Source organism: Hyperoodon ampullatus (genome assembly GCF_949752795.1).
Source record: "Hyperoodon ampullatus genome assembly, chromosome: 5".
Lineage (NCBI taxonomy): Eukaryota > Metazoa > Chordata > Mammalia > Artiodactyla > Ziphiidae > Hyperoodon > Hyperoodon ampullatus.
This window is the reverse complement of record NC_136918.1, coordinates 73,529,745-73,542,538: the sequence shown is the minus strand read 5'-3', so window position 1 is coordinate 73,542,538 and position 12,794 is coordinate 73,529,745. Positions and strand designations below refer to the sequence as shown.

General features: G+C 36.9%; 1 protein-coding gene across 1 annotated transcript in view; it reads right to left on the bottom strand.

Annotated features, from left to right (window-relative positions):
• COL6A6 (collagen type VI alpha 6 chain) overlaps nt 1-12,794 on the bottom strand; it is a gene marked incomplete at both ends in the record, with an annotated part of 106,797 nt that overhangs the window by 56,633 nt on the left and 37,370 nt on the right. Inside the window, 4 exons of the mRNA XM_079705245.1 lie at nt 443-505; nt 2,533-2,595; nt 4,469-4,504; nt 12,381-12,434. Of these exons, the coding sequence (XP_079561371.1) occupies nt 443-505; nt 2,533-2,595; nt 4,469-4,504; nt 12,381-12,434 (216 nt within the window). The remainder of the gene's footprint in view (nt 1-442; nt 506-2,532; nt 2,596-4,468; nt 4,505-12,380; nt 12,435-12,794) is intronic.

Below are 12,794 nucleotides of genomic sequence, written 5' to 3'. Positions count from 1 at the left end.
CACCTGGAGAGAATTAAGATTTAAGTGGTCTGGGGAGAGTTCCAGGTGGTAGAGTGTTTAACAGTCATCCTGGGAGATTCTCGTGTGGTTAGTTGAGAACCACTGAAGTAGGTTGTATTCTGGGTGCAACGAGAAGCCCCTGAGGATGGGGATAAGGAAGTCACGTGACCTGATTTACACAGAGGAGGAATTCTTAACCTCATAGTAATGGCTGAGCTGCCATCTTCTACCTCTGTGTCTGATTCTGACATAACAACACCCACTCTGTAAGGTAGGGAACAGAATGTGATGTGGCCACCACATCGACCCCCAAAGTCAAACTTCATACACTTTGCTGGTTCACAGGCCATAGATAACTCCATTGGCAGGGAGGAAACCATAAGGACATCCACAGTCAAGCCAAGATCAAAGCCAGATGCAGTCACTGTCTCTCATTACATACCTGGGGACCTTTACTTCCCAGACCTCCTTTTTCTCCTTTCATACCAGCCTCTCCTCTTGGGCCCTACAACAGAGAATTAAAGCATTATTCTCTCCCTAAAAGAGAATACTAGATTATTAACTTGAATACTAAAAATGGAAATGCTAAGTCAGTAACGTGGACAGAAATTGGAAAGAGAACTTCACTCATGGTTTTGGTTCTGTCTTGATCGGTCGAGCTCACCCTCTCTGCAAGGATACAGGGTCAAAGCTGGCCCTTAAATGGTTGGGCATTTGTAGTCAAAGTGAAGAAATACTGAACAGCTGAATTCTCCGGTATTGCTTTCTAATTATCCTAAGCATGTTTGTACTCAAAAATAAATGTATTTCTTACATTAAAAAAATAATCCTTACTTATGTAAATCTGAAACTGGGATAATTAAGTGGATTTTCTGTTTAATGACCACACTGAATACTGGTCATAAATAAGACATGGCACATGGTAAGATGAAATTTAGATAATTCTACTTCTGTAATATTATGTTGACTATTAACTTTGGCTTGATATGTTATGCAGAGGAACCTTCATGCTGTGTTTGGTTTCTGCATCTCCTTTTAAATTATGTCATAAAAAAGTAAGAGTCTATAAAATGGAAGAAGAGATGTAGTACTACTTGTTTAGTATGAAGTAAAACCAGCCAATCTATTGAAACGCTTCCCCACCATCTCAGTGGCAAATATTTCTCACTTGAAGGTAGGAAAAGTGAACATTCCTCAGCTGCCAAGTAAGACAAAGAAAATCCATTGAATCAGAAAGAGACAGAGGTCCCAGGGGCAGACTGTTTACTGCTCTGAAATCTTGGTAAAATGTGGATTAAGTTTCTCCTCTGATGTCTAAGGATATTTTGCCCAACTTCAGTGCAGCAGGCTGTTAACATATAATAGTTACTTCAATTTTTTTTATCTATGTGAATTAAAACTTTGAAAAATTGCAGGACCATTGCTTGTCCTGCATTTGCCAAAGAGAAAATTTACTTCTCAAGATTTCAAAAGTAAAAGTTTGGAGAGAAAAAAAAGTGTTCTAACTTTCTTATATCTGACCTTTCTTTCATCTCAGCATTTTTGAGGACTTCCTTTCCCTTCTCATGATTATTTTAGGCTATATTTTGCTCTTTCTGGCACATGCTTCCTTTCCCCTCATGTAATCAGGGTAAGAGCCAACCATGGCTTGTTCCCTGCAAAGGAAAAAGTGCTCGAGGCAGCTCTCTGGAGAAGTGAACTAGAAAGATGACTATAGATAACCCCACTGAAGACCTCAGCTCTATTTGGAACAATTCTTTCCTAGGCTAGAGTCACTTTTTCTACATCACAGGCATCCAGATATAAAACACTGAGCTCTTACTGTGCTAAATTGACCAAAATTTCCAGTTTTGAGGCTCAGTATTTTCCTTGGCTCGTCTCCCTAGGATACAATAGCCAGCCTGGACCCTGTCCTGGACTAGCCAGCACAGGGACCACTACCCAGCGTGTTCATTCCCTTTCCACCTCTTGCCTGGGACAAAACTCAGATAAAGGAGACCAAATGTTGTACAAGTCAAGACTGTGTTGCTTCCTTACTTTACTACCCTGAAAACACTTGAAACATCTGTACTTCTGCAAGGGAGTTGGAGGTATTCTATCAAGGCTTCAGATTCTTCTTTCTGTTCTCAAAGCCTGACTAGTCTTTTTTTTTTTTTTTTGAACATCTTTATTGGAGTATAATTGCTTTACAATGGTGTGTTTCTGCTGTATAACAAAGTGAATCAGCTATACATATATATATATCCCCATATCTCCTCCCTCTTGTGTCTCCCTCCCACCCTCCCTATCCCACACCTCTAGATGGTCACAAAGCACCGAGCTGATCTACCTGTGCTATGCGGCTGCTTCCCACTAGCTATTTTACATTTGATAATGTATACATGTCAATGTTTCTCTCTCACTTCGTCCCAGCTTACACTTCCCCCTCTCCATGTCCTCAAGTCCATTCTCTACATCTGCGTCTTTATTCCTGTCCTGCCTCTAGGTTCTTCAGAACCATTTTTTCAAAGCCTGATTAGTCTTGATACTTACCTGAGGACCCTGAAGTCCCAGTGACCCTGCAAGTCCATCTGGGCCTGGGATGCCCTTTTTCCCCTGTGGGGAGAGAGAGATCAAACTGTTAACATCGTTTCTTGAGAAATTTTTTCTTCTTTTTGTGCAAGATTCTAAATATTTTTCCAGTCACAAAGGCAGTGCAGAATCTTTGCAAAAAATATGAAAAAGAAAGGTAAATACAAGAAGGGAAATAAAAATCTTCTAGGGGCTTCCCTGGTGGCGCAGTGGTTGAGAGTCCGTCTGCTGATGCAGGGGACACATGTTCGTGCCCCGGTCCGGGAAGATTCCACATGCCGCGGAGCGGCTAGGCCCGTGAGCCATGGCCGCTGAGCCTGTGCATCCGGAGCCTGTGCTCAGCAACGGGAGAGGCCACAACAGTGAGAGGTCCGCGTACCACAAAAAACAAAAACAAAAACAAAAAACTTCTATAATCTCATCAAGCTGAGATAACCACAGCTAATATGTTGGTGTATTTGCTTTCATTCTTTATACACATGCATGCGTGCATGCACACACACACACACACACACACACATCCCTTCTTTTCCTATAATACTTGTTATATGCTGTATCAAACTTGGGTGTTGGCCTGAAAAAACTCACAATTTACTCCACATTTTCTTAAAAAATCTCCAGGCATCTTACACTGTATTTATATTCAAATAGATTGAATATCTAGGGACCAAAAGTTGAGCATTCCCTTCATATTGCCCTTGAACTCTGCCACAGATAAGAATTCCAAATAAGATTAAAAAGTTTAATTTAGACTATTGGATAGCCTAAGCTTACATCTCAGTTTTTACACAGTTAGATGAGATTAAATGTCCCTCACTGATGCTTTTCCTAGAAATCATAAAGGGGAAATTTCTCAACACTTTCTCTTCCCAATCTCATTTCATTCATTTCACGCCATTTTTCTGGATTCACTCTCCATTTTGTTGCAGTCTAACCTTGAAAAAAGTGTGTGCGGGTGTGTGTGTGTGTGTGTGTGTGTAACATCTGTGGATGGTAAATTCTTAGTCTTTGTCTATTTGAAAATGTCTCTTTTACATTCATTCATAGTTTAACTAGGTATAAAATTCTAGGTTAACAGTTATTTTTCTTCTGCACCTGCAAAACATTACTTTGTTGTTTTTGGCATGTTTTATTGTTGAACAGAAGCCTGCTGCCATCTAATTGGTTATTCCTCTCATGGGTAAAAGTGTCTTTTCTCTCTGGTAGTGTTTAAGGTGTTTTCTTAACATTCTGGAGTTTTACCATGATGTGATTGTGAGTGGATTTGTTATTTATCCTCATTGTATTTTCAATCTGAAGATGTGTGGTTCCTCAATTTTTTAAAATTCTTAGCCACTGCTCTTTCAAAAATATTGCAGTTTCATGTATTTATTTATTATTTATTTATTCATGATATATTTATCACCAATATGTACAAAGGGGATATGATATGACAGTCGGTATGGTCAACTTTTGAACAAAACATTCAGATTATCTAATTTGTATTAAGGTTTTATTGTACTCTTGGTTAAAAAGGGGTTTGTGCAAATTATAAGTAAGGTTCAGAGTTAACTGAACAAAAATCTAAAAGAAAGATCACCCACTGAATTACTAGAGTTTGTATGAATACTTGAAATCCAGACAAAGTTAAATTTAATGATAATTGGGCCAAGTATATCTCTTAACTTTAATTTTTAGAGTTTTTGATTAAAGTGCTCAAATTTTAATTTTCTTTTAAGGTTTGAATTCTTTAAATTGTAGCCTAAAAGTTTTCCAAAATTTGATTCCACAACCATTATTATCAAAAAGCGAAAGAAATTTAGGCTTGGAAGAGACTTTCCAGAGTCTTTATTCAGGCTCCTTGACTAGACACAGAATATTTATCATTTGCAGTTAAGAAAAAGAAAAATCACTGTACCTGTGGGCCTGTATGTCCCCTCTGGCCATGAACTGCCTACAATAGGAAAAAAAAGGTAGATATCTTTAACTTTGAAAAAAATGCTTTTTTATGTTTAATTTAAATTGGTAATGGACACCTTAAAGCACTGACATTAAAAGAAAAATTCCCACATATTACTTTAAATAATCCACTTCATCATGAAAGCAAAATGTTGCCAAATCTGAATTTCTATCCTCGGGCAATAGGTAATTAAAACTATAGATAATGTAAATCTATAAATACTTGTGAGAATAGACTGTGGTCAATAATTTATCCTCCACTAAACTACTACTAGAACTGGTCACAAGCACCAAAATTGGCTGATTTGAATTGTACTTTTCATTTTTCCAAAGTACTACCAAGTAAGTCAGAAATCAGGAGTAGAAGTGGCCAAAAGGCAGGAAGCCAGAGCAAACACTGAGAGAATTAACTTTATGAACTTTATTATAGATGAATTTCAGAAGCTAACAATAGCCAAACTAATTTTATCCCCCTCCCCTTCAAGAAGCCAAATATGCTTACCTGTCAAAAATGAAAGAATCATCTTAAGCATTCAAGAGTTACTCAATTCAATAGGTTAATAAAATATTCAATCAAAAAATGGTTAATAAAATATTCAATCAAAAAAAATGGATTTTTCCTACTACTCTCATATATAAGGTTAATGTCTGAGTATATTCTAGATCAATATTTCATAAATCTGGGAATCAAGAGACAAAGATATTTTATTGTCTAACTTAGGATCTCTCAATAAGGTTATAACATCCAGGATTTACAAAATTCAATAAATATCAGACAACATTTTCTTGATGGAAATTTGAGATATTCAGGTCAAATTTCTATGTGAGGTCAGTATTGCAGACTTTAAATTCTTCTAATCATATTTCAGTCAAAATCTATTGTTATTTCAGAAATAGACTATGTGTCTGGGGAAATGGTTGGAGGCCTATTTCTTTAAAACCTGAAGAGTTATCTTGAGATGAAAGTGTAAACCTCCCTATCAGAGGGATGAAGAGCAGCTCTCTCTACTCTTTTTACACAAGGGTTTATCTTTTCTAGTTCAATTCACTGCAGTTTCATTCAGAGAAATATATATATCTAAGATCTACTATCCACAAAGCATATAGGATGGGAACCATAGGAGCATAAATATGACACACAGTTCTTGACCTCAAGGAAACTCACTCTCTGGGTTAGTGGGGAGGAGATAAATATTACAAATATTTATGAGGCAGAATATGTCAAACAGCATAAGAAAGGGGAAGACAGAATTATGGGTTTCTTCCAATCGAAAAATGGGCAGAAGATCGAAATAGATGTTTCTCCAAAGAAGACATCCAGATGGCAAACAGGCACATGAAAAGATGCTCAGCATTGCTAATTATTAGAGAATGCAAATCAAAATTACAATGAGGTACCATCTAACACTGGTCAGAAAGGCCATCATTAAAAAATCTACAAATAACAAATGCTAGAGAGGGTGTGGAGAAAAGGGTACCATCCTACACTGTTGGTGGGAATGTAAATTGGTGCAGCCACTATGGAGAGGTTTCTCAAAAAACTAAAAATAGAGTTGTCATATGATCCAGCAATCACACTCCTGGGCATATATCCAGACAACACTATAATTCAAAAAGATACATGCACCCCTAAGTTCATAGCAGTATTGTTCATAATAGCCAAGACATGGAAGCAACCTAAATGTCTATCAACAGATGAATGGATAAAGAACCTGTGGTACATATATACAATGGAATATTACTCAGCCATAAAAAAGAATGAAATAATGCCATTTTCAGCAATATGGATGGACCTAGATATTATCATATTAAGTAAAGTAAGTCAGAAAGAGAAAGACAAATACCATATGATATCACATGTGGAATCTAAAATTGGAGACAAATGAACATATCTATGAAACAAGCAGACTCACAGACATAGAGAACAGACTTGTGGTTGCCAAGAGGGAGGGCAGGTGGGGGAAGGATGGATTGGAAGTTTGGGATTAGCAGACGCAAACTATTATATATTGAATTGATAGACAACAAGGTCCTACTGTATATCATAGGGAACTATATTCAATATCCTATTATAAACCATAAGGAAAAAGACCATATATATATATATGTATATGTATGTATATACACACACACACACACACACACACACATATATATCTGAATCACTTTTCTGCACAGCAGAAATTAACACAACATTGTAAATCAACTGTAATTCAATAAAATAAATTAAAAAACAAAGAAATATGGGTTTCAAAAAAAGCAATCATATCCACTTGGTCAAATCAGGAAAATCTTCCTAGAGAAAGAGATTTTTGAGATGGGTTTCACAGGATGTGTAGGAGTTTTACAGGTAGAGAATGAAAGAAGTCTTTCTAACAGAGACTACAGCCTAAGTAATGAAGTAGAGGTTGGAAACTAGGAAGAGTATTTGATAGTCTGGGTCAAAGGTGAGAGAAAAGGGGAGTAATAGGGTTACTAGGCTGAAAATAGTAGGCTGAAGGGTTCATACTCCATTTAACAGAAACCACGGGGTTTCTTGGAGCAGGAAGTGTATGTGCTTAGACTTGGGCTTTAGGTGGATACATCCGGCTGTGGTAGGAGAAACTGAATGCAACCCTATATTCAGGCAAAGTAAGGGATATGGAACTTGTTTTTACATCCAAAATCTTTCTCTGGTTCACTGTCACGGTGTTTGAAACACTATCAATAAACGTTTGTTCTCAGTGTCTTTCACTTGTATTTAATAAAAGGAAAAACAAAACAAAGAACTGGAAATGTGAGGTGGTAATATTTCTTTTCTTTTTCTTCTTTTTTTTTTTTTGCAGTACACGGGCCTCTCACTGTCGTGGCCTCTCCCGTTGTGGAGCACAGGCTCCGGACGCACAGGCTTAGCGGCCATGGCTCACGGGCCCAGCCGCTCCGCGGCATGTGGGATCTTCCCAGACTGGGGCACGAACCCGTGTCCCCTGCATTGGCAGGCGGACTCTCAACCACTGCACCACCAGGGAAGCCCGAGGTGGTAATATTTCTTGACAGTAAGAGATATATAATTCTCAAAGAGGAAAGAATGATTATTTTTAAAAAAATGTAAAAACTAGGAGGTTAGGATATGTTTGTGATACATATTTTAGCTTATGATGATGTTTAGACATTGACCCCCTGCAATGAAAGATGAGGACATAGTATTTTGGAACTTTCCCCATACCTTTTCCCACTTTTCTATTTGCAGATGGTCAAATGTATAACATTTACATTTTTTCCTGTAATCATTATTTCTATGGTTTAATCTTATTTCTACACAAAGGATCATGGGGGTTATATTGCTTGAGTTTTTGAAGGCTTGATCATATTGATTACTTATATGCTTAAAGGACATCTTAGGTAGGTATAAAGATCTTGGACCACTTTATTTCCATCAGAACTCTGTAGCCATTGTACTGCTCCCTATTGGCCCTGAATGTCGAGAAGGCTGAAGACAGACTGAGTTTTCTATCTTTATTGCTTGGAAATTCTCGATTCTTCTTTTCCATAATAAGTTTGAGAATTTTACTGCAATGTGGCTGAGTGTTGATATTTTTGTATCAGTGTTTTTTTCTGAGTCAGAGTATGCCTTTTCTTTCTGCATATTTGAGTCTTTGTTTCAAGAAGTTATCTTTTATTACATTGTTGAAAAGTTTTACATTACATTTGGTGTATTTAATAACACAAATTGTACATTTATTGGCTCTCCATTGTCAATATTCCATCTCTAGCACTGCTTTTGTAGCTTCCTGATTGCCATATGCCTGGATATATTTTCAGTCATCCTTGTTCTAATTTTTTGTTGCTTCTAATACATCATAGTTCTACATGTATTTCCTTCTCCATTGCTCCCCAAGCACTACCAGTTTGCTTTCTTCACTTTCTATTGTCTTGTCAGATCTTTAGACTCTTAGAGCAATCATTTGTCTTAATTTTTTTGGAGAACTATTTGCCAGAGTTATTATTCTTTATCCTTGAATACTTCCTCTTTTAATGAGGGTTTATCTGTCCTTTGCTCATGTAGTTTTCCTCCTCTTCTCTTGCAATTTCTATGCATAGGTCCTGATTAATAATCATCCAATTAATTCATAATAAAGCCTATGAATATTTCTGATTATTAATCACTTTTGAATAGGGCCACCCATTTACTGAATAACTGTATGGGTTGTAGCCGGACTTGTGACAGTAAACTTGATACAGATATGTTGTTTCAAACACTTTGTCATTGTGAATTATTTCTTTTACTTATGGCTACCTCTTCCTTCAAATTTTGGCCTTTAAGAGACATGAACTCATAGAAAGCCCTTTAAGTCATAGTTTCTTTGAGTTGTAACCATCACTGTTTCTTCTGTCTTTGCAGCTTCCCTGGCCTAGGCTACTAAGTTGTAATTTTAAAAATGGAATAGTCTTCAGTTTCTCATTATTTCTGCCTCCTCTGCTAAACCGTATTTGTATCAGTATATTCCCATATTGTCTCAAAATCTACAGTACCCCTGGATTTTGTTCATCAGCTTTTTCAGGACTAGAGCAGCTACTTTTAGATACATCTGATCCCTGATTCAGGTTTGAGTTGGTATGCATCAGCTTCCAAAGCCTGCCTTATTAGGATCCAGATTTTAAAACAGTTGGCCAAACATGAAAAGATGCTCCACAACACTAATCATTAGAGAAAGTCAAATCAAAACTACAATGATGTATCACCTCACACAGGTCGGAATGGCCATCATTAAAAAGTCTACAAATAACAAATGCTGGAGAGGGTGTGGAGAAAAGGGAACCCTCCTACACTGTTGGTGGTAATGTAAGTTGGTGCAGCCACTATGGAGAACAGTATAGAGATTCCTCAGAAAATTACAAATAGAGTTGCCATATATGATCCAGCAATCCCACTCCTGGGCATATATCCAGACAAAAGAGAAGACACATGTACCTCTATGTTCATAGCAGCACCATTCATAATAGCCAAGACATGGAAGCAACCTAAACATCCATTGACAGATGAATGGATAAAGAAGATATGGTATATATGTACAATGGAATATTACTCAGCCAAAGAAAAGAATGAAGTAATGCCATTTGCAGCTACATGGATGGACCTAGAGATTATCATACTAAGTGAAGTAAATCAGAAAGAGAAAAAATACCATAGGGTATCACTTATATGTGGAATCTAAAATAGGACATAAATGAACTTATCTATGAAACAGAAACAGACTCAGAAATAGAGAATAGACTTGTGATTGCTAAGTGGGAGGGTGGGTGGGGAAGGAATGGATTGGGAGTTTGGGGTTGCAAACTATTATATATAGAATGAGTAAACAATAAGGTGCTAATGTATAGCACAGGGGACTATACTCAATATCCTGTAATAAACCATAATGGAAAAGAATACGAAATAGAATGTGCATATATGTATAACTGAATCACTTTGCTGTACAGCAGAAATTAACACAACATTGTAAGTCAACTATATTTCAATAAAATAAAGTAAAATAAAACCTCTAAAAACTAAAATAAAATAAAAATAGTTGGCCAATACCGTCACCATGCGTGGCTTGAAGCTGTGGTCATTCTTTGTTAATTTATTTTAAATTTCTTTCGTTGTTTTTGGTGAGTTGCACACAAGGGGAGTAGTATTTTAAAAACCCTTGACTGTGCCATCTTTAGCTGGAATTCTACTTTTACTCAATGACACTGCTGAATCTACAACCCAAGAAGGGGCCATATTTTTCAGGAGTTGTGTGATTTAAATAATACGTGGTGATACTGCCTTAGCCTGTAGAGAGATTATAGCCTCTATGAAACAAGAAAAGTACATTTCCCATGCCAGGATTTTTTGGATGATATTCTTTAAGTTCAAAATATTTTCCTGGGGTATGTAAGCTGGATACACCCTTTCAGAAAGTAAAATAAATAGCAAATGTATTTTTTAAATCTTTAGATGCATTAAAAAGGGCTTTCCCAATAATTAAATTCTACACGTTTTAAACATAATCCCTGTTCTTATTTCCATTTTCTCTGCCTTGCAAAGAAGAGTGTGTTCCAAGACATAAAAATATTTTCCCGATGGAGTATAATAGCTGGTTCTATGAACTTCTGCTTTGAAAATACAATGCATAATAAATGAAATGTATTAAACTACTCTATTTGTGCTCAATTTTAAAACATTATATATATATATATATATATATATATATATATATATATATATATATATATATATATTGGGAGGGGTGGAGGACATTGGAAAAGGCTGGATAACTAAATAAAGAATGGAAAGAAAATGTTGCACAATGAGAAGAGACAGGTCTAATTTAGAACCCAATGCAGGCATTTAAGTGTATTTTATTAGTTATCTCCTCTTAATGGATAAAGATTTTGTTTTATAATGTCAGTACTTTTCCAAGAAGTCAAGCACAGAATCTTTTTTAAAAAGTACTTAGTGAAAAAAATAACAACAAATGAAAAAGACTCCAAAAGGTTTCATAAGCAAGTGACTTAATTTTTCTCTCAGATATATTTTTATAGGCATACATTACATATAATCTTTTTAGCAGCATGGAGGTTCCTCAAAAAATTTAAACAGAGAACTACCCTATCAACCAGAAATTCCATTTCTGGGTATTTATCCAAAGAAACAAAAACACTAACTCAAAAAGATATACCCCTATGTTCATTGCAGCATTATTTACAATAGACAAGACATGGAAGCAACCTAGGTCTCCACTGATGTATGAATGAATAAAGAAAACTTGACACACACACACACACACACACACACACACACAGTGGAATATTATTTAGCCATTAAAAAGATGGAAATCTTACCATTTGTGACAACATAGATGGACCTTGAAGGCATTATGCTAAGTGAAATAAGTCAGAGAAAGACAAATATCCTATGAGCTCACTTATATGTGGAATCTTAAAAAACCCAAAAAACCAAACTCATAGATACAGAGACGAGATTAGTGGTTGTCAGAGGTGAGGGATGGGGGAGGGGGTGAAATGGGTGGAGGGGGTCAAAAGGTATAAACTTCCAGTTATAAAATAAATGTCATGGGATGGAATATACAGCATGGCAACTATAGTTAAAAATACTATATTATATATTTAAAAGTTGCTAAGAGAGTAGAGCTTAAAAGGTTTTCATCACAAGAAAAATATTTCATAACTACGTGTGGTGATGGATGTTAACTAGACTTACTAGCTGAATGGTGGTCATCTTTAATATATACATATATGGAATCATTATGTTGTACCTCTGAAACTAATACAATATTATCTATCAATTATATCTCAGTAAAATATATATATTTTAAAATTTAGCACAAATAGAAACCAGTTTAATATATTGCATTTATTATGCATTCTGTTTTCTGAGCAGGAGCTCACAGAACCATATATTGTAGTCCACCCAAGAAACTATTTTTATATCTTGGAACACACTCTTCTTTGCGAGTCAGAAAAAATGGAAGTAAGAACAGAGGACTCACACCAGGACTGACTGTTCTAAGCAGTCATAAAACTGGGCAGAGGAATGGAGTTTTGGACTTTAAGCCTCAGCTGGCCTAGTGAATAGGCCAAACTTTGACCGCTCTTCCCCTAGTTGGCTGCTCTTGTGTTCTCTTTGCCCAGCTCTTTCCTCTGATTGGTAACTTCTCCTGCAGCCAGCACCTTCCTGCCTCAGCTTCAGGGCCCTTCCGGAGTCCTTTGCCAGCTCTGTCCCAAGTCAGTTTCCCTAAGGTAGTGAGTCCCAGTGGAACCATCCTGCCCACTCCCACCATCAGCCATTTTATCCTAATACAGGCTCTTCTGCAGTGGGCTGACTTGTCTATGGGGGTTCTTACTGTCTTTCTTCTGGAGCCTGGGGTTCCAGGGGGGCCTGGCCAGCCTCTTCTTCCCTGTCAAAGGAACAGACAGATGTATGACAATAATGACACAACATTGACATGTGCACTCCCACATTGGCTTGTTGTGCTCCTGGGAGGGTGGATGGGGACACACCAATTAGAGTTATCCTCCCTATGGGATGTGGCCTTAATCCACTGGTCACAAATCATATCTCTCTGTGGGTATGACTTCATCTGTTTATCACCACTGTCTAACTTGTGTTTGGGCTATAAGTTAGAGTATTCAAATCAAACTGTCTCCACTGTGTTGCCACAGAGTGGAAAATTGAAGCATCCGTGTGTCAGGGATGGCTACAACTCGTTTGGATTTCTACCTTTGGACTCCTTGCCCTGTCTGGCTAACCTGTGTAG